The sequence below is a fragment of the Cetorhinus maximus genome, chromosome 15 (genome assembly GCF_964194155.1).
Source record: "Cetorhinus maximus chromosome 15, sCetMax3.hap1.1, whole genome shotgun sequence".
Lineage (NCBI taxonomy): Eukaryota > Metazoa > Chordata > Chondrichthyes > Lamniformes > Cetorhinidae > Cetorhinus > Cetorhinus maximus.
Genome location: NC_135893.1, coordinates 98,603,971 through 98,626,428, shown reverse-complemented (window position 1 = coordinate 98,626,428; position 22,458 = coordinate 98,603,971). Strand labels below are relative to the sequence as shown.

At 44.8% G+C, this 22,458-nt stretch overlaps 2 protein-coding genes, 1 long non-coding RNA gene and 1 other non-coding gene across 6 annotated transcripts in view; 2 read left to right on the top strand and 2 right to left on the bottom strand.

Moving 5' to 3' along the window:
• LOC144691035 (syntaxin-binding protein 4) overlaps positions 1-1,707 on the top strand; it is a 140,882-nt gene extending 139,175 nt beyond the window's left edge. For all 3 annotated transcript variants that reach the window (XM_078559040.1, XM_078559041.1, XM_078559042.1), the window contains one exon: positions 830-1,707. In XM_078559040.1, coding sequence (XP_078415166.1) covers positions 830-960 — 131 coding nt within the window. In that variant the 3' untranslated portion in view covers positions 961-1,707. The remainder of the gene's footprint in view (positions 1-829) is intronic.
• A 1,640-nt stretch (positions 1,708-3,347) lies between these two features.
• LOC144691264 (uncharacterized) lies at positions 3,348-5,218 on the top strand. The gene is made up of 2 exons (XR_013579075.1): positions 3,348-3,836; positions 4,290-5,218. It is a non-coding gene; the product is annotated as an uncharacterized LOC144691264 (long non-coding RNA).
• Positions 5,219-6,046: 828 nt separating this feature from the next.
• Positions 6,047-6,154, bottom strand: LOC144691287 (U6 spliceosomal RNA). Its single transcript, XR_013579089.1, has one exon. It is a non-coding gene; the product is annotated as a U6 spliceosomal RNA (small nuclear RNA).
• Positions 6,155-7,883: 1,729 nt separating this feature from the next.
• On the bottom strand, positions 7,884-21,381 carry rmi2 (RecQ mediated genome instability 2). Its single transcript, XM_078559050.1, has 4 exons — positions 21,074-21,381; positions 18,336-18,349; positions 13,706-13,720; positions 7,884-8,610 (listed from the first exon to the last, which is right to left on the bottom strand). The coding sequence occupies exons 1-4, from the start codon at positions 21,358-21,360 to the stop codon at positions 8,462-8,464; spliced, it is 465 nt and encodes a 154-aa protein (XP_078415176.1). The 5' UTR covers positions 21,361-21,381; the 3' UTR covers positions 7,884-8,461.
• Positions 21,382-22,458: the final 1,077 nt, after the last annotated feature.

Sequence of the window (22,458 nt, the reverse complement as noted above, 5' to 3'; positions counted from 1 at the left end):
CAGAAAGACTGAATTTGTAAATCACTTACCTGTGTAAATAATTTGATATTTTGAGAAAAATTGTAATCGTAACTGTAAAGTATATTTCTGAGTGAAGGAGGAGGGATGTGGTAATCTGATATGTAATATACCTTTAAGAAGAACGTTATAATAGAAGATCACATGATCTTATTATCTAATGACAGAGCAGCGCGGGCTACCTTAGTAGTCAGTAGTCTAGATTAAGGGTCTCTAATGTAGAGACAGGGTTTTAGTTGTAAGTGCACAAGTGTAGCTGCTGAGTTCCTTTGTAAATAAATAGAGCGTGTTCAACATAAGAACTGTCTACTGATCTGCTATGTCTATGGTACCAACTCAATCATCCCAAAACAAACATGCAACCCGGATCCATTAGTCCAACTGAACTAGTGACCAGGATCCAACAGCAAGCTTTCATTTTTGTGTGAGGGAAAGAGTAGACACTTTTTAAGACATAACACAAACTTGGCAGCAACTGAAAATAAAAACTATGTCCCGACAGTTTCAGGTCGATTCCTCGGATTAGGGATGGGTGTGGTTTAAGGAGGGGTGTTGGGGGGGTGATCTCATTGCTTGATTCGCAACTCCACTCATTGCTAAACAAAAAGCAAGGCCTTCCCAGCCTTCAAAGGATCCTTGTAAGTATTCAAGCCATGTCACGTGGAAATGATTTTATGATCCATCGCTGCTCTTGGTGGCAATTCTCATCAATCACAATATCTCAGGTTGCGAGGTAGCACATGGAAAACACTTTCTTTGAAAGCTGGGCATTCTCCAAACTCTTGTCACCCTTTTTCTTATTCCACTGCAGCCTTGTTCACCAAGACAGATGATCTCCTCCCCCAGGAGCCAGCAGCACAGAGCAGGAAGACCAGCCGGGAGAAAAACCCTCCGACGCACACACATAAAAACAGCCAGCCGCAAGAAATATTGTTTATTTAAAAGGATGTGAGAATGGATCGTATTCTATGGTTATCCAGATGTATTGTGTTTATACATATATATATATATAAAAAAATGTATATGTAATATTATGTAAGTATTTTGCGCTGTAGATATCAGTCCTGATATGCTTGATCGTCTGAAATTTGGGAGGTAAAAGAGACAGATTCAATGCTGTCAACACTGCTACTTGGCCGCCCAGCTGATTAGGACCCCTTTTCAAAACTAATTCCTAAAGCGGACATTCGGCCCATCATTAACGTGTTCACAGGGCCCACTGCCTGTTTTATGAGTGGGATGGTTGGGGTCCCATGACTTTAGCAGTACCAATGTCTGTGCAGACTGGGCAAAGGTTGCCCCCCACTGTAAAATTGGTATACTTTATGCCCATAAGACGAGCACAAAACATACCAGTTATTATCCCGCACGTGTCTTGAGCCAAGTAAACTAGCAAATAGGAAATTAAAAATCTCCTAGCACCTAGTGTGCATCTGAATCACAAGTTTAACATCAGCCCGAATTGTTTATTGCTTGACATTGACACTCGGTTGGTAGGTTATAAATTAAAGCTCTGGTGACTCCCGCCTCCAGTCAAGTTGAATCATGGCTCTGCAGAGTTGGGGCACATTTACACTATAACTCTAGTGATAGCGCCAAGTGAAACAGCTTCAGACTGACTGGCGCTGTAACGTTCTAAATGGTAGAAATCCATCTTGGGCAGTTGGTATCACATTAGATGCCCCCCCCACCCCCTTTCGTTTTTTAAACACCCAGTTCAATTTCTAACAAGTTTCACAGCCATATGGAAATAAACCCTAACGTACAACTCTGCACCAGGCTGGTGAGTACTGTGTGATTGAGAGCCCTTAGTGGTGGAATCCGGTATGGCAGCAGTTCACCACTCCCATTGACGAACACAGGAAACAAGTGCTCAAACCCTGGGAGAGAACCAGTTTGCGCTGTGGCATTCTTTATTTCAAATTTAAAATACCTTTTGATATTTAATGTTGCAGCTCCACATTCCCTTCCCCCGCCCCCAACCTTCCTCATGGGCTGGAGTGTGTGTTTTTGGAGAAATCATTTTGGTTAGCTTTTTACAAGACCAAATTTGAAAAAGAACGATATATTTTGGCACTTTGCTTCCTCCGCGTGTTTTTTTGTTAAAGAATACAAACGCAAAGTTAGTTTCATATCCGGACAACGTTACACACGTTTATTTCGGCAACGCTAAACTCCTGCTAACAGCAAATTGTTCTAATCTTGAGATAAAAACAAAAAACTACTGCGGATGCTGGAAATCCAAAACAAAAACAGAATTACCTGGAAAAACTCAGCAGGTCTGGCAGCATCGGCGGAGAAGAAAAGAGTTGACGTTTCGAGTCCTCGTGACCCTTCAGCAGAACTGAGTAAAGTTAGGAGAGGGGTGTATATTTAAACCAGCTTATATTTCACCCCTCTCCTAACTTTACTCAGTTCTGCTGAAGGGTCGTGAGGACTCGAAACGTCAACTCTTTTCTTCTCCGCCGATGCTGCCAGACCTGCTGAGTTTTTCCAGGTAATTCTGTTTTTGTTTTGTTCTAATCATGACCCTGTCCTTCAGTCCCATTTATGTGAATGTGAGCTTATGGCCATCGTGTGTGCAATGGTTTATGTTGCCTAATTATCCAGTGACATACAAAGATCCCGCTTTAGTGGACGATGGTGGTGCAGTGGTACTGTCACTAGTAATCCAGAGGGCCAGCCTAATGGGGTGGGGATAAAACCTGGAATTTAAAGCTATTCTCAGTAATGGCGACCAGGAAACTATCATTGATTGTTGTAAAAAAAATAAAGCCCATCTGGTTCACTAATGCCCCCTTTAGGAAGGGAACCTGTCCTCTTTACCTGGTCTGGTCTACACGTGACTCCAGACCCACACTGATCTGGTTGACACTTGAGTGCCCCCCTCACTCAGTTGAAGGGTAATCAGGGATAGCCTTGCCAGTGACACCCACATCCTGTTTTATTTTTAAAACTTGCAGTGCCTGCGAGGCACAGTGAAATAGCCATTGCACAAACCCCACACAAAAGATGATGGAATACAGTACAGCTTCACTCCCCACCTTCACTGATGTCACCTTCTACAGAAAATGAATACTTTCTGCTGGATGTGCAAGGTTGGATTGTTTTGAAAAACTGAAAAATAATGGACTGTATCGACCTCTTCTATTCCTGGGCAGCCATAAGCTTAGTTGTTTCTCCTTCCCCCCCCCCCCCACCCACCCACCCACCCCCGAACACTTAATCAGCTAGAGATAGTTTTCAGTGAAGCAACAACCTTGCTGTAGAGGGGGCAAACATCGAAAGGTTCCAAATGAACCCAGGTTTGTTTGACACACTCATAAGTGGTAGGTGTGGTTTTCATACCTAATGGCGTAATGCCTAGAAAACAATTGTATGTATGTTACTTTGATGATATAGAAACCACCCACAATATAAGAGACATGCCTCTGCATTTTACAATGTAGAAGATATTCTGCCCACACACTATACGTACAGAGGGTATTCTGTTCTGAGACTATTCGTAAAGAGGGTATTCGGCTTTGAGACTAGCCATACAGAGGTTATTCTGCCCTAAGATTAGCCGTACAGAAGGTATTCTGTCCTAAAATGAGCCGTATAGGGTGTTCTGCTCTGAGATTAGCCGTAAAGAGGGTATTCAGCTTTGAGACTAGCTGTACAGAGGGTATTCTGCTCTGACTAACAGTACAGAGGGTATTCTGCCCTAAGATTAGCCATACAGGTGGTATTCTGCCCTAAAATGAGCCATAAAGGGTGTTCTGCTCTGAGACTAGCCGTACAGAGGGTATTCTGCTCTAAGACTAGCCATACAGAAGGTATTCTGCCCTAAAATGAGCCATAAAGGGTATTCTGCTCTGAGACTAGCCATACAGAGGGTATTCTGCTCTGAGGCTAACCGTATAGAGGGTATTCTGCCCTAAGATTAACCATACAGAAGGTATTTTGCCCTAAAATGAGCCGTAGAGGGTGTTCTGCTCTGAGACTAGCCATTGGGAGGGTATCCTGCTCTGAGACTAGCCATACGGAGGGTATTCTGCTGAAATTAGCCGTACAGAGGGTATTTGGCTTTGAGAATAGCCAAACAGAAGGTATTTTGCCCTAAAATTTGCCGTACAGAGGGTATTCTGCTCTGAAATTAACCGTACAGAGGGTATTCGGCTTTGGGATTAGCCGTAGAGGGTATTCTGCCAAGAGTAGCTGTTCAGAAGGTATTCTGCCCTAAAATGAGCCATAGGGGGTGTTCTGCTCTGAGATTAGCCATACAGAAGGTATTGTGCTCTGAGACTAGCAGAACAGAGGGCGTTCTGCTCTGAGATTAGCCGTACAGAAGGTATTGTGCTCTGAGACTAGCAGAACAGAGGGCGTTCTGCTCTGAGATTAGCCGTACAGAAGGTATTGTGCTCTGAGACTAGCAGAACAGAGGGCGTTGTACTCTGAGATTAGCCATACAGAAGGTATTGTGCTCTGAGACTAGCCGAACAGAGGGCTTTCTGCTCTGAGATTAGCCGTACAGAAGGTATTGTGCTCTGAGACTAGCCGAACAGAGGGCTTTCTGCTCTGAGATTAGCGGTACAGAAGGTATTGTGCTCTGAGACTAGCAGAACAGAGGGTATTCTGCCCAGAAACTAGATTCCACAGTCACAAGGTAAAAAAAAATCTATATCTAAATGAGGAAACTTTTCACTTATTGCTCCATTTATTATTATTTGATAATAACTGGAGATCTTAGGTTCACTGTAGAATCTCTTCTCCAGTAACGTTACCAGTTCCTCCATATGGAAATAGAAGTGCGCTCCGGGTGAATAGTTTTTAATGATATGATTTAACACTGGTCATCTCCATATTTCCATGGAATGATCCAGGGATATGCATTGCTTGTACTATCCTTGAAAGATTAACAACATTTTTATGTCACACATGATTTAGAAATTGTACTGATTGCATCTCTTACTTCTCATTGAGTCTATTGGAAGCCCAGAGACTGGTATTAACCACACTGCTATGTACTTACACAGCTGCTACTTCTAAATATAAAGGCAGTTGTGTAAATAAACTGACTGTTACAAACAGGAGCAATGTACAATATTCCTTCTTGGCGTTTGGGGAAAAAAGGGATTTTCTATTGAAAACAAATTCTGCACTTTTCAGAAAAACTTGAGTAATTTTAGGAGCTGATTAAATCATTATGAAAATCAAACCAGAACTTCTGTGAATTCTTGGATGCAAGAACTGTTCTAATTGGCCTTTCTTGAATCCTATTTTTCCAACAGGTCAACGCTCCTCTATTCTCCTGCACTGCTAGCCCCAATCCCTAGGTTCGAGCTATGCATTCATAATGAGTTATGAGACCAGTGTGAAATTGGCCACAATTCATTCACTCTTCCTTCCCTGCCTAGAAACACAACATTCAAGTATTGCTGGAGAAAGAGGCATGCTTTCAGCATTCTTGCATCTGTCCTGATGAGTGCAAGGTAAAAAGCATCAACAGCAGGTCTCTTTTTTTCGGCAAAACTCAAGTTCTGTGCTACAAGGTGGCTATTTGGATACCTGAGAAAGAGGTACAACAAAGACCAAATTCGAGACGACAACAACAATAGTTTGACTCAGTGTAAATTGTTGTGTCCTCTGAAATTTGGTATTCTTGGACCTGTCCTGATGAGTGCAAGGTGAAAAACTTCGACACCCATGTCTCTTTTTTTTCAGCAATACTCAAGTTCTGAAATACAACATTTTTAAAATTCCTTGGCACCTTTGCAAACAGTCCAAAAAGTGTACATGCTCATGGGCATAAAAAATTAAGAAATAGGAGCTGGAGTAGGCCATTTGGCTCTTTTGAGCTCGCTCCACCACTCAATAAGATCATTGCTGATCCTCTACCTCAATTCCACCTTCCTGCGCTATCACTACATTCCTACATTCCTTTAGTACCCCAAAATCTAATGACCTCTGTGGCCTGTTCCCATTCACTTAATTGCAATGAGATAAATAATATGGGGAGCTGGGATGGGTGGTGAAAGAGTTTTTTTTTAATATGGAACACTTCACGAATTTGCGTGTCATCCTTGCGCAGGGGCCAGGCTAATCTTCTCTGTATCGTTCCAATTTTAGTATATCTGAACAAGCTGTGGGTTAATAGTTATTTCCTATATGAATAGCAAAAAGAGTATCTCCCTTAAATCAGAGTTGACTTTCTGGTGCCCCATAATTCACAGCCTGTGCCAGGCAAACTGCTGTGCTAGTTAAACAATCAGGTTTGTTCCTGTTGCACCATTCCATAAACAGAAGGTCCTTAGAAGGCCCCACCACAGAAATTTTATCTTCGAAGTCAAAAATTCCCATTTCAAAAAAAAAAATCCAGTGGAGGATGTTGCTGTTGATTAAAAGTCAGTTGAGTCATATTAAGGCACCACCATGATTTCTCTACCAAACACAAAACTTTGGAGAAATGCAAAACAATACGAAACAAAATAAGGCGTCTATATAAAATCCCAAAGTCTAATTACTGTAAAAGCTGCGTTTCCCAAAGTGAGGAAATGAAACTTATGAATTCCACTTTGGTGACATCAGCAGCAACCTAATTTCTTTAGCTAAATCTCAGTTGGTAGCACTCTTGCCCAAATCAAAAGGTTGTGGGTTCAAGTCCCATTCCAGATAGGTAAGCAATAAATAAATAAATAAATAAATAAATAAATAAATAGAGGCTAACACTCCAGCGCAGTAACGAATGAGTGCTGCACTGTCGGAGATGCCATCTTTCAGATCAGACTAGTACAGATCCCTTGGCGTAATTTTGAGCAATACCAGGGGAGTTCGTCTAGGTGTCCTGGCCAATACTTCTACCTCAACCAGTATCACGAAAACATATTATCTGATCATTATCACGCCGCTGTTTATATGCAAACCGGCTGCTTGTATTTCCTACACTGAAACATCGCGTCCTCTTCAAAAGTAATTCATTGGTTGTAGAGCAGTTTGGGACAAGCTGAGATCATGAAAGGCACTGTATTAAGGCAAGTCTTTCTAATTTCTCTTACATACCTTGTGAGTTAAAGAAAATGGTGAAAGCTTTCCAGCTGCGGTCTTGAGTGAAACTTGAATTATAGAAGGCTCCTGTTTCCCACTGCCACTACTTTGCTGCTCATTCTTGTGGTATGGGCATCGCTGGTAAGGCCAGCCTTCATTATCCAATCCCAGTTGCTCTCGAGATAGTGGTGGCGAGCCACCATTCTGAATGGCTGCAGTCAGTGTTAAGCAGTGGGGGGGGGTTTCAGAACTTCAACCCAGTGACGATAAAAGAACATTGATATCCGTCCAAGTCAAGATGATGCGTTGCTTGGAGGGATCCGAGAAGGTGAGGTGGTGTTCCCCATGTGCTTTTGTCTTTCCAGGTAGTTCTTTAAGGGACATGCTAGGTTTGTGCCCTATCCTACTTCTCCAGTACTGTATCACCGAGAAGAGGAAGCCTTAAATGCATTCTGGAAATGTAGTCTGTCACGAGTGAGACACTGGTGCAGTTCTGAAGTCCACCAGTGTGACATGGCCAGAGTGACAATAGTGCATTCGGACAACCAACTACTGGTCACCCTGACACCTGAGGAAACCCAGCAGGAGACAACCAAAAAGCATCAAACGGGGGATGCCTGCACTTAAGAGACTTCGAATCATTTCTGCCATAGTTTAATGGGTATCTAGTTATTTATTCTTCCCAGGAGGATAAAAAAATTTTTTTTTTAAAAAAACAGATTTAGCTCATATTTAGAAAACTATATATTCACATGGGCTGGAAATAAAAATGGCAGCCACAGCCAATTAAAAATGACAATGAAAAATTAAAAACCTATAAAGTGCTAACACAACTCACATTCAGTGATAACACATTTTATTTAAGCCTTACACAGAATAACCAAGTACCGTTGTTCAGATTTCAAATCCCTGGAAAACTACAGCATTTAAGCTGCAACCTTTGACGTGTGGGAGATTTAATGAGCTGTCATTTCTCTTCCCCTTCCAGCTGGCAAAATAAAGCACTGACAACCGTTTTATATCAATTCTAAGTAAAATAAGCAAATCAAAGAATGGTTGGGATTGAATCCAGTTCCAGAAATCAAAGTCATCATTATGTTTGGGATGGGTTTTCGCAATTTACTTCTTTGTATCTGGCCCCTGAATGTAATTTCCCCATGGTATCTAACCTTCTTGGTGAAATGGCTCCTTTTTTCGCCTGTTCCAAATGCTTATGAGCTTCAAATTCTTCATAGTTTATCACACTAATCAACGAGTGAAACAAAGATTTCAGTTTTTTTTATATTTGCCAATAATGCCTCCAGTTTCAGAGTCTTCTTAAAGAATTCAATTTCCTTGTTCCGTTCCCAAAGAGGTCTCGCCCTTCTGCATTTCAAATTGATACAAAGTCTAGGGAGAGGTTGCTTTTTGAATAAATCTATGGAATGTTTTGTTGAAGATCCTCCACTTCAAGACTCCACATGCTCCTGTGCAACGCATTACCAGAGAGATCAGTCAATTTCACAGCACGCACTACAGGCTCAGGACTGCACGACTGGACCACTCCCATCACCATCACATACTTGCCTGTAACCAAAAAAAAAAATTCACCAGTAAAAGATCTTTTACAGTCCAAAGACTAATATTTAGCACAAAAGGCAAAATGCTGTGGATGCTGGGAATCGGAAAAATAAACAGAAAACGCTGAGCAAGTCAGGAGAAATAAACAGTAAACGTTTCAGGTCAGTAGCCTTTCATCAGAACTTACATTAATACAACGGAATGCTCTGTTGCTCACGCTGTATATTGTCAATATGTACAAACTATTTTGTTTCAAAAGGTATTGCATGAAGCATAAGAACATAAGAAATAGGAACAAGAGTAGACTAGTCAGCCCCTCGAGCCTGCTCCGCCATTCAATAAGATCATGGCTGATCTTCTTGCGTTTCAATTCCCACATTCCCATCGAACCCTGATATAACCTCTGATTCCCTTGCCTAACAAGAATCTCTGCCTCTGCCTTAAAAATATTCAACGACCCCGCCTCCTCCACCTTCTGAGGCAGAGCTCCAAAGTCGCACAATCCTCTGAAGCAACTTGTTCCAACTCACTTTAAATATCAGTAAATGGAGTGACCCCTCCTCCCATATTGATAGTATAACTCACGTGTTTTTTTTGATCCACAAAAGATCACCAGAATGTGCAATTGTCATGAAAGGCTTAATAGAATGAAAGTATAGAGAATTATCAATATAATTGTCGAATCCACCCTTCCTGTTCATTATCCAATTATCTCATTATTGATGAGATGTGCACAAATTGGCTGGTGTTTTCCTTCATTACAACAGCAACTGCACTTAATTGGCTGCAGTGATTTGGGACATTGAGGAGATGAAAGGTGCTATACAAATCCGAGTTTATCATTCATTTTGTGGCCCGAGCCAAGATTTGATGGCGATCCTAAGTCAACTTCAAAGTCCTCCAGTGCAATCACAAGTGCTGCTGATTTCAGCTTATTTTGAGCATGTACTGAAACACAGTTTGTCACCAAATGGGAATGAATTCAGGAGTCATGAAATACAAAACCTACAGGATCCCATTACTTTATTTTCAGCCTTTTTTTTAAGCTCAGGTGAAGCAGCACTTATGAATAGGCTTTTTCAAGCCTAATCCTATTTAATTATAACTGTGAAGGGAAGAGGAATAGTTTATTGTAAACTGCAATTGCTCAGTAAGCACAAGGCTTTTGTTGTGGATGTGACAAGTCTGAAAATGCCTACACACCAGAATATTATTTCAGTTAGAGAAAGAGTTTTCTGATTTTGGAACCACTTCACTGCATTGGTTGTTTTCTTCCACTAGACAAGCAGTGCAATTTGGAGTCTAACCATAGAATCCTTTTTGCCCACTTTACAATCAGTAACGTGTAGTCACCGTCATAATTCAGTAAACAGTCAACTTGCACACAACCAGCTACCACAAACAACAGTAAGATCATGACCGGCTAATCCATTTTAGGGATGCTGGTTGAGTGCCCTGCAATTTTTAACGTCCACGTACAGGCCAAGATAGGCCTCAGCTTAACACCTCATCCAAGAGACAGCACCTCCGACAGTGCAGCATGCACCGAAGTGTCAGCCTAGATTGCTGTGAATCCAAGCCAGTTGATGAAACTAGACACAGATGCTTTTCTTAACAGGTTTACTTACAGAATGCAGCATTCCATATTTCTGCCTCCTACCTACTCACACCCCAGTGTCCCAGGAGTCCCCTTTTATACGCTCTTTTTGACTAAACCAATAAAAAAGGGGGTAAAAGCAAAATACTGCGGATGCTGGAAATCTGAAACAAAAACAGAAAATGCTAGAAAAACTCAGCAGGTCTAACAGCATCTGTGGAAAGAAAAACAGAGTTAACGTTTCAAGTCCGTATGACTCTGCTTCAGAGCTAAAAAACGGGGACAAATTAACAAAAGGTCAAATGAACTAACAAAAGGGGCCCATAACTCAAGAACAAAATGATAACGGAAGCTTACAAAAGTGAAGTCAAAACATAATTTTGGGGGTCAATAATGCACCTTAGTCCCCGCAGTGCCCACCGATCATGGAAGGAGTGCCTTTTTATGTGTGTTCAATATACTTAATCAATCGATACCCTCCATCTGTTTATCCTTAATCTCAACAATGCAATTAACATAGATTCCGTTCTCAAATCTCTGGAAGAGGCTGAACCTATAAGTTTCAGACGCAGAGGTGACAGTGCTGCCAAATGAACCATGGCCGACAAGTATCAGAGTGAAGCATTGCTCTAATATTTTCAGCATAGGTCACTCAGCTGACTAGAAGGTAAACGCACTCTAAACTTTGAAGACGCTAAGTTCATTTTGCATGGTTTTAGTGATGTGCATGCAGTGATCAGAATGCCTTGTTGAGCTCATCTTGTAAACGTCTGTGCCTCAAGTTCAGCAATTTTAGAAAGAAAAAAGCAACGATAGCAGCTATTTTTTTTTCTGCATTGGCTTCGCAATGCAGAGTGAAATAGGGAAAGCTCATTCTCTGATCTGAGAGTCCTTACCGGTGAAGCAAGCACAAAAATGACCAAACGAGCAGTGAAAACTTGATGCACGATGTGTGGCAGTAATGGCGAGTTGTGACAATGGAATCTTTTCAAATGGGTACCATCCTGCTGCTCAGTGCACACTGAGCTTCCGACAGACCTTGGCTAATTACACGCCACCAGCTTTCTACAATCACATTTTAATACATATGGTCAAAACAATTCTATTCCCGTTACATCGCCAGCAACTGCCAATGATCTCAAGAAATAAAATTCAAGGAAAATGACTCAATTGCATAGATTAGCGACAGGCCAGCACAAGTAATGGGACAGAAATTGAGGGAATTTTTCCAAACATCTACTGGGAAACCTGCGTGCAGTTTGTTCCTCACCAAAAAATGCATGAAATTTTAAGATTTCACCAGATATTTAAGCTCAACGTCCAGGTGAGCTGCTGTATGCTTAGTGTTCTCTGCAAAAAAAAACACATGTTGAGCTGAAAAATTTTTTGACTTTTCAGCAAAACATGTTTATTAACACATTTAACTGGTGCCCTAGATTCGTGTGGTGTGGTGTGCTGTGCTGTGCTGTGCTGTCAGCTTGATCACATGACGACTTTGCTATGAATTGCCAGTCAGCATTTCAGGAAGTATTATTCTAATATTCACCCCAATATTACCAGAAAGATCAAAAACACCCATCCTTCCTGCACCACATTTCACTGGAACAGCCGTATGCACTTTTCGCACGTCTGTTAAAATGTTAAACTTGCTTCAGGTACCTTGCTTGTTTGCATATTGCTCAAGTGCACACAAGGTTCTTACAGTAAAGCCAATTTTTAAAAAAAAAATATTAAAACAATCCAAGATCCCTTATTTCAAACACAGGATGCATTTTTATTCTCAGAGTGCATTTACAAGATTGCATTTATGCGAAATTCAGATGTCGGACTGCATTCTGGATTTAAGAACGTTCTTTTGGAATAGAAACATAGAAACAGAAAATAGGAGGAGGAGGTGGTCATTCGGCCCTTCCCATCATTCAATATGATCTTGGCTGATCCAGTATCTCAATGTCATACTCCCGTACTTTCCCCATACCCCTCGACACCTTTAGAGTCCAGAAACCTATTCCCTTCTTAAATATATTCATTCAGTAACTTGGCCTCCACAGCCTTCAGTGGGAGAAAATTTCACAGGTTCACCACCCTCTGGTGAAGAAGCTTTTCCTCATCTCAGTCCTAAATGGCCTACCTCATATCCTGAGGCTGTGACCCCTTGTTCTAGACACCCCTCCACCCCCCCAACCCACCCCCAGCCAGAGGAAATATCCTCCCTATATCCAGTCAGTCCAGCCCTGTCAGAATTTTATATGTTTCAATGAGATCTCCTCTCATTCTTAAAAACTCCAGTGAATACAGGCTTAGTCAGCCCAATCTCTCCTTATACGACAATCCTGCCAGCCCAGGAATCAGTCTGGTGAACCTTCGCCGCACTCCCTCTATAGTAAGTATATCCCTTCTTAGGTGAGGAGACCAAAGCTGCGCACAATATTCCAGATGTGGTCTCACCAAGGCCCTGTACAGCTGCAGTAAGGCATCCTTGTTCCTGTCCTCGAGTCCTCTCGCAATGAAGGCCAACATACCATTTACCTTCTTAACTGGTGGTTGCACTGGCATGCTTGCTTTCAGTGATTAGTGTAAAGGACTACATCAACATTTCCCAATCTATCACTATTTAAATAATAATCTGCCATTCTGTTTTTCCTACCAAAGTGGAAAACTTCACACTTATCCACGTTATACTGCATCTGCCATGTATTTACCCACTCCTCAACCTGTCTAAATCGCCTTGAAGCCTCTTAACACCCTCCTCATCACTTATATTCCCACCAAGTTTCATGTCTTCAGCCAACTTGGAAATATTACATTTGGTTCCCTCATCCAAATCATTGTTACATATTGTGAATAGCTGGGGCCCCAGCATTGATCCCTGCGGTACCCCACTAGTCACCACCTGCCACTCCGAAAAAGACCCATTTATTCCTACTCTGTTTCCTGTCCGCAAACCAATTCTCAATCCATGCCACTATATTATCCCAATCCCATGTGCTTTAATTTTACAAACTCTTATGTGGGACTTTATCAAACGCTTTCTGAAAACCCAAATACACCACATCCACTGGTTCTCCCTTATCTATTCTGCTAGTTACGTCCTCAAAAAACTCCAGTAGGTTTGTCAAACATGATTTCCCTTTCATGTTGACTTTGTCTAATCCCGTTGATATTTTCTAAGTGTCCTATTATCACATCCTTTATAATAGACTCTAACATTTTCCCTACAACTGAGGTTAGGTTAACCAGTCTGTAATTTGTTGTTTTCACCCTCCCTCCTTTTTTTAAATAGTGGGGTTACATTTGCCACCCCCCAATCTGCTGGGACTGTTCCAGAATCTACAGAATTTTTGAAGATGACAACCAATGCCATCCACTATTTCCATGGCCACCTCCTTTAGTACCCTGGGATGTAGATGATCAGGCCTGGGGATTTATCAGCTTTCAGTTCCATTAATTTCTTCAGCACTATTGTTTTAGTAACACTAATTTCCTTCAATTCCTCCTCCTCACCAGATCCTTGGTTTCCTAGTATTTCTGGGAAGTTATTTGTGTCTTCCTCTGTGAAGACAGAACTAAAGCACTTGTTTAATTGCTCTGCCATTTCCTTGTTTTCTATTATAAATTCTCCCATTTCCAAACCGTAAGGGACCTACATTTGTCTTCACTAATCTGCCAATTTAAATGGATTCTGCAGGAAATGCCAACACGTTTTAATCAATTACAATTATAGCTTTGAAAAGAATCCACCATTTTACTTTGATCCTCTTCATCTTATTTTGGTTTCCCTTCTGAAAGGCAGCGACTTCTATTCATTCATAGGATGCGGGTTTCGCTGGCTGGGCCAGCATTTATCGCCCAACCCTAGTTGCCCTTGAGGTGGTGATGGTGAGCTGCCTTCTTGAACCAATGCAGTCCATGTGGTGTAGGTACAACCACAGAGCTGTTGGAAGGGAGTTCCAGGATTTTGACCCAGCGACAGTGAAGGAATGGCGGCGTATTTCAAAGTCAGGATGGTGAGTGACTGGAGGGGAACTTGCAGGTGGTGGTGTTCCCATCCATCTGCTGCCCTTGTCCTTCTAGATGGTAGTGGCCGTGAGTTTGGAAGGTGCTGTCTAAGAGCCTTGGTGAATTCCTGCAGTGCATCTACAGCGCTACTGTGCATCGGTGGTGGAGGGAGTGAATGTTTGTGGATGGGGTGCTAATCAAGCGGGCTGCTTTGTACTGGACGGTGTCAAGCTTCTTGAGTGTTGTGGGAGCTGCACTCATCCAGGCAAGTGGGGAGTATTCCATCACACTCCTGACTTGTGTCTTGTAGATGGTGGACAGGCTTTGGGAAGTCAGGATGTGAGTTACCCGTCACAGGATTCCTAGCCTCTTATAGCCACAGTATTTATATGACTAGTCCTGTTCAGTTTCTGGTCAATGGTAACCCCTAGGATGTTGACAGTGGGGGATTCAGTGATGGTAATGCCATTGAACATCAAGATTTTCTCTTGTTGGAGATGGTCATTGCCTGGTACTTCAGTGGCGTGAATGTTACTTGCCACTTGGCAGCCAAAGCCTGGATATTGTCCAGGCCTTGCTACATTTGGACATGGTGGATATGGGCCGCTTCAGTATCTGAGTCACCGCAAATGGTGGTGAACATTGTGCAATCATCAGTGAACATCCCTCACTTCTGACCTTATGACAGAAGGAAGGTCGTTGATGGAGCATCTGCAGATGGTTGGGCCGAGGACACTACCCTGAGGAACTCCTGCAGTGATGTCCTGAAGCTGAGATGACTGACCTCGAAAACCACAACCATCTTCCTTTGTGCTAGGTATGACTCCAACCAGTGGAGAGTTTTCCCCCTGGTTCCCATTGACTCTCGTTTTACTAGTGATGCCACACTCGGTTAAATGCTGCCTTGATGTCAAGGGCAGTCAATCTCTCCTCACCTCTGGAGTTCAGCTCTTTTGACCCGCTCCTGCAATGGGGTCAGGAGTTGAGTGGCCCTGGCAGAACCTAAACTGGACGTCAGTGAGCAGTGCCGCTTGATAGCACTGTTAATGACCCCTTCCATTACTTTACTGGTAATCAAGAGTAGACTGACGGGGCAGTAATTGGCCAGGTTGGATTTGTCCTGCTTTTTGTGTACAGGACGTACCTGGGCAATTTTCCACAAAGCCAGGTAGATGCCAGTGTTGTAGCTGTACTGGAACAGCTTGGCTAGGGGCGCGGTAAGTTCTGGAGCACAAGTCTTCAGTACTATTGCCGAAATATTGTCAGACCCCATAGCCTTTGCACTATCCAGTACCTTCAGCCATTTTTTGATATCACATGGAGTGAACCGAATTGGCTGAAGGCTGGCAGCTGTGATGCTGGGGACATCCAGAGAAGGCTGAGATGGATCATCCACTCTGCAGTTCTGGCTGAAGATTGCAGCAAATGCTTCAGCCTTATCTTTTACTGGGGATAGTTTCATGGACGCCCACAGCCCTCCTGCACCTTACCAGAGCAGCTAATCTTCACACTCAAGGGAAATGTCCAACAAAGGATTAGTTAATTGCGAAAGACATCTCAATCAAACTCAATCTAGTCCCTACCAGAAATCCACACACGTACTTTCCAATAGTGAACAATGGGCAGCAGGGAAGTCTGGCTAAATTTTCCCTTTTTAATTTTTGTCGTCACAGCCTTGGCTAAGTCGGTAGCACAATTGCGCTAGTCAGAAGGCTGTGGGTTCAAGTCCCACTTTGGATGAAAGGTTAAACCCAAGTCTGCTCTCTTAGGAGGACACAATATTTGAGAAAGAGACCAGGGAGGGGGGGTGGGGAACGTGGGGTTGGGTCGTCACCTGGTATCCTGACCAACATTCCTCCCTCAACCAACATCACCAAAAACAAATGATCTAGTCACTTACTTCACCACAGTTTGACGGTGTTTACTGTGCATGAGTTGGCTGCCATGTTCCCTAAGTTATGACAGCAACATACTTCAACATGTTCAGATGCATTCAAGATCATGTAAGGCACTACATTTTGTCTTCTTTCCTTTCTCCCTAGTCTTTGAATACCGACCAGGAATGAAAGCTCAGGCCTTCCTGAGCCACACCGCTGAGCCATCAGGGCAATGCTTTCATCCTCCCCTTCCCCTGCACCAGGCACACAACAAGCCAAAGAGTCAAATCAGATCTCTGCCACAGTTGTTTCTTGAATAGCCACTAGAAGATGCACAAGAACACAAGAAATAGGAGAAGTAGACCATACGGCCCATCGAGCCTGCTCGCCATTCAATACGATCATGGCTGATCTTGGGCTTCAACTCCACTTTCCTGCCCATTCCCCATATCCCATCATTCCCCGAGAGACCAGCCTTAAATATATTCCATGCTGGAGCATCCCAAACCCACGGAGGTAGAGAATTTCAGGGATTCACAACCCTTTAAGTGAAGTAATTTCTCTTCGTCTCAGTCCTAAATGATCTGCCCCATATCCTGAGACCGTGCCCTCGTGTTTTCAATTCCCCGACCAATGGAAACAATTTCTCAACATCCACACTATCAAGCCCCTTCAGAATTTTGCATGTTTAATTGAGGTTGCCTCTCGTACTTAACTCCAGAGAACTCCTTCCCCAACCCCCCACCCAACTGTTAATTGGTGGAGGTGTTAATGCCACAAATTTGATGGTCCACTGTTGCTAATTTTATCTGTTCCCCCTTCTTCTGCCCTCCAAAGGCATGAAGCCTTTGCCCAAAACATTCTCTACACAGAACAAACGGAAATTTGCTGTATACGGTACCCTGTTTGGTGACTCATGTATTGTTGCACTTCACTCTGTCCATGCCCACTTGTCAGCTTATTGGTCTCACTTCCCAGACCATTTATGTTAAACTCAGACTTCCTCCTTAAAGCTAGAAAAATAAACCGCAAACCAGTTTTGGGCTCTCGTCTCGGTCTTTGATACGCAGTGAACTTTCAGCCAAACATGTCACTCAGTTTCACACAGCATAAAAAAAACAACAGGCCTTACGGTTCCAGCTGAACGCTTCCCCAGACGTGCAGCTTAACCAGCGCCTGACATCCTCTCACGTAAATCACTAGTTGCATAGGAAAGTGACTATTATAAATTTTGACAGGATTAACCACACTGGCAAGCCTGTTGATGCATGGCAAATGTAGACAAACTTTTACTTTCTCATCACATTTCAATCATTTGATTACACGTCAAGATTCATGGTTTAAACGTTCAAAGCCAGCAAAATCTTTGGCCGTAGCTGAACAGCAGGAAACAAAGTACAAAATTAACACTCTCTTTCCCCCGTCAAGTTGAATATGTTTTCCCACTTGCGACCATTTTGCGTGCGCATTTACTGCAAGCACAGCTCCGTTTCCCGTCTGGCCACTACATCTTCGCTGGCTGCTGAGGTACAGCTGCAAAAACAAGCGACGGGTGACCAGCACACTTGAGGATTTCACCTTCCTGCAGCAAGGAGGAATGGCAGCAAGAGCCGGCAGCACAAGGCATTTAGACTCCACAATCAGCGAGGCACATAGCTCCACAGCCACATAACTCCAAATCAATTTTAGGAATTTCAGTTCCACTTCCTACAATCCTCCTATATGCATTAGAGTTTAGAAGAACGAGAGGTGATCTTATGGAAACATAAGGTTCTGAGGGAATTTGATTGGGTTGATATCGAGAGGTTGTTTCCTCTCATGCGGGAATCTAGAATTAGAGGGGCACAATTCAAAGAGAAGGTGGTGATGAAGAGGAATTGTGTGTCTCAAGAATCATTAGTCTATGGAATTCTCTTCCACAGCCAGTGGTCCTAGGCCCAGTCGCCTTCATCAATAACCTTCTCTCCATCATGAGGTCAAAAATGGGGATGGTCGCTAATGATTGCACAATGTTCAGTACCATTTGCGGCTCCTCAGATACTGCAGCAGTGTATAAATGCAGCAAGACCTGTATCACATTCAGGCTTGGACTGATAATTGGCAAGTAACATTAATGCTACACAAGTGCCAGGCAATGACCATCTCCAACAAGAGAGAATCTAACCATCTCTCCATTTCCCATTCAATGGTTTCACTGTCACTGAATACCCCACCATCAACATCCAGGTAGTTACCATTGGCCAGAAACTGAATTGGACCAGCCATATAAATACTGCAGCTATAACAGCAGGTAAGAGGCTGGATTCTGTATTGAGTAGTTCACTTCCCTACTCCCCAAAGCCTGTCCGCCATCTACAAGGCACAGGAGTGTGACGGAATAATCTCATCTTGCCTGGATGTGTACAGCTCCAACAACACTCAAGAAGCTCAATACCATCCAGGAAAAAGCAGCCCACTTGATTGGCACCCCATCCACCACCTTAAACATTCACTCCCTCCACCACCGACGTACAGTAGCAGCAGTGTGTACCATCTACAAGATGCACTGCAGGAACTCACCAAGGCTCCTTTGACAGCACCTTCCAAACCCGTGACCTCTACTACTTAGAAGGACAAGGGCAGCAGATGCATGGGAACACCACCACCTGCAAGTACCCCTCCAACCCACACACCGTCGAGACTTGGAAATATATCAGCCTGCCTTCACTGTCGCTGGGTCCAAATGCTGGAATTCCCCCCAACAGCACTGTTGATGTAGCGACACCACAGGGACTGCAGCGGTCCAAGAAGACAGTGCACCACCACCTTCTCAAGGGCAATTAGGGATGGGCAACAAGTGCTGGTCTTGCTAGCAACGCCCATGTCCTGTGAAAGAATTTTTTAAAAAATAGCAGTGGAAGCCAGGTCATAGAATATATTCAAGGTGGAATTCGACAGATTTCTGATTGACAAGGGAGTCAAGGGTACTGGGGGACAGGCAAGAATGTGCACAATCAGATCAGCCATGATCTTATTGAATGGCAGAGCAGGCTTGATGAGCCAAAATGGCGTACACAAATGGTCTCCCCAAAAATCCAATCTAATTAAACACATTGCAGACCTAACCCATAAATAAACAGATGGAAACTCAGGGCCATAGAAGGATACACATGATAAACTCGCAGGCTGACAGCAAAATGGCAGAAATAATAATTACTTTTTCTTGGTATTTACCAGGCAGACTTAAATGGTGGGTGTAACATTAGAAGAGATCAAAAGAGATATAAAGGTATTTTAAGATAGAATGGCAGGGGAGATCATTGATTATTCTCGAGTTTGATTAGTTTAAACTCCTGGTCCAAATCTGTGTCCTCTGGTTTCTGATTCTTCCACCAGTGGGAACATTTTCTCCCACCAATGGGAACATTTTCTCCCTATCTACTCTGTCCAGACCCCTCATGATTTTGAATAAGTCTATCAAATCTCCTCTCAACCTCCTCTTTGAAGAAACAGAAAGTATTGATAAGGGTAATGCAGTACACATAATCTATTTGGATTTTCAAAAGGCCTTCATCATAAAATGCCACACAGTTGTCTCATGACCAAGGTCAGAAGATGGTGGAGTCAGTGGACAAGTAACAGAATGGAGAGCAGGCTGGCTACAAAACAGAAAACAGAGAGTACAGGTTAAAGGTAATCACTCACACGAGCAAAATGTGAGGAAGTGTCATTCCATAGGGGCCAGTGCTGGGCCCACCGTTGTTCATCATTTATATAAAGGAATTGGAATCGGAAGTACAAATTCAAAATGTGCAGATGTCACATATTTGGGAGGTTTAGATAATACAGTGGAGTACTACCACAAAATAGGAAGACATTAACAAACCTTCAAGTGGTGAATGCAACTGGTAAGCAACCTTCAATATGGATGGGTGAGAGGCAGGACGCTTTGGTCCAAAGAATAAGGAGGTTACCTTGTCCTTGGAAATAGTGACTAAATGCAGTAGGGAAGCAAAGGGGTCTTGAGATACAGATACACAAATCACAACAAATAGCACCGCAGGTTAATAATGCAATAAATAGAGCACAGAATTGAAAAGCAGAGAAGTTATGTTAAACTTATACAGAACTTGGGTTAGGCCACGCTTGGAATTCTCCGTATAGTTCTGGTCTCCGCATTGTAAAAAGCGTACAGAGGTGGTGGAAAAAGTGCAAAACAAGTTACAGTAACGTCCTCAGACTATATCCATCAAGAAAGATTGGACAGGTTTCTCTCGAAAAAGAGAAGCCCTGGTAAAGGTCCTTAAGGTGATGAAATGGTTTGACAGGGTAAATGTAGAGATGTTTCCACTATATGGTAGACTAGAACAAGGAGTCATAAATATAAGGTAGTCCTAATAAACTCAGTCATGAATACAAGAGAAAATTCTGGGAGTGAGGGGGTCCGGGGTCCGGCGGGGGGGGGGGGGGGGGGGGGGGGAATTAAGTGGGTCGGGGGGGCGGAGTGAGGGGGTCGGGGGGGGGGGGAGCGGAGTGAGGAGGGTCCGGGGGGGGGGGGGGATTAGGGGGGTCGGGGGGGTCCGGGGTCCTGGGTCGGTGGGGGGGGGGGCGGAGTGAGGGGGTCGGGGGGGGGCGGAGTGAGGGGGGCGGGGGGGGGTGGGGGGCGGAGTGAGGAGGGTCCGGGGGGGTCGGGGGGGTCCTGGGTCGGGGGGGGGGGGGGGGGGTCCTGGGTCGGGGGTGGGGGTCCTGGGTCGGGGGTGGGGGGTCCTGGGTCGGGGGTGGGGGTCCGGGGTCGGGGGTGGGGGTCCGGGGTCGGGGGTGGGGGTCCGGGGTCGGGGGTGGGGGTCCGGGGTCGGGGGTGGGGGTCCGGGGTCGGGGGTGGGGGTCCGGGGTCGGGGGTGGGGGTCCGGGTCCGGCTGCAGCTGATGTTTCATCGAATCGAAGCTTTAACCCCGACGGAGAGTCTGGCCCCCCCCCCCACCGGCCCCCGGGCTCCGGTATCCCCGCCCCCCGGTACCCTGTGGCGATGCACGGCCTCCCCTTGGGCACTCCGCCTGCCCCGGTGACCGTGAAGCTGCCGCTCGGGTCCAGCAGCCGGAGGGTGATGTTCCCCTCGGGCCGGACCTCCTGCACCGTCCCCTGCATCCAGACCACACTGACCTCCAGCGGGGCCCGGCCACTGCCCTCCCGCTCCAGCCGCCACGGCCCGGTCCGCCCGCTCCGGGACACGCCGAGCCGCAGCTGCCCGGACAGCAGCTTCCAGGGCGGGGACTGCAGCCGCCCGCAGACCGAGGCCGACTCCATCCTCCCGGGCAGCTCACACCGGCCCGGGAAACAACCAATCAGCGAGCTGGGCGGCAACGGCTCTGCCAATCAGAGGACGGGATTGTGCGTCGACCAATCACAAATAGGCACTAGCCGTATTGACCAATCAGGGAGCTGGTAACCCTCTGCCAATCGAAGAGGAAACACAACGAGCCAATCAGCAGCGCCGTAAGGTAAAAGCAAAATACTGCAGCTGCTGGAAACCTGAAACAAAAACAAAAACACCTGGAAAAACTCAGCAGGTCTGACAGCATCTGGGGGGAGAGACACAGTTAACGTTTTGAATCTGTCTGACTCTTCATTAGAACTGAGGTAAAATAGAAAAGAGGTGAAATATAAGCTGCTTTAGGGGAGGTGGGACAGGTAGAGCTGGATAGAGGGCCAGTGATAGGTGGAGATGGCCAAAAGATGTCACAGACAAAGGAACAAAGAGGTGTTGAGGTTGGTGATGTCCATTACAAGCCCACCGACTCCCACAGCTACCTCGACTACAGCTTCTCACACCCCGCTTCCTGTGAGGACTCCATCCCATTCTCTCAGTTCCTTCGCCTCCGTCGCATCTGCTCCGATGATGCCACTTTCCGAAACAGCGCTTCTGACGTGTCTTCCTTAACCGCCCACTCTGGTTGACTGGTCCCTCAACCGTGTCCGACCCATCTCTCGTGCCTCGGCCCTCACACCTTCCTCTCCCTCCCAGAATCATGATAGTGTCCCCCTTGTCCTCACTTTTCACCCCACCAGCCTCCACACTCAAAAGGATCATCCTCCACCACTTCCACCAACTCCAGCATGATGCCACCACCAAACACATCTTTCCCTCACCCGCACACCCCTCGCCCCAACCCCGGTTGGCATTCCGTAGGGACCATTACCTCCAGGACATTCCTCCATCACCCCCAACTCCTCATTCCCCCTCCCACGGCACCTTCCCATGCAATCACAGAAGGTGCAACATCTGCCCTTTACCTCCTCCCTCCTCACTGTCCAAGGGCCCAAGCACTCCTTTCAGGTGAAGCAGCGCTTCACTTGCACCTCCTTCAATTTGGTCTACTGCATTCACTGCTCCCAATGCAGTCT

Bases quoted from the DNA above. Each gene is read 5' to 3' on its own strand.
- rmi2 (XM_078559050.1), bottom strand. From the start codon at position 21,360: ATGGAGTCGGCCTCGGTCTGCGGGCGGCTGCAGTCCCCGCCCTGGAAG.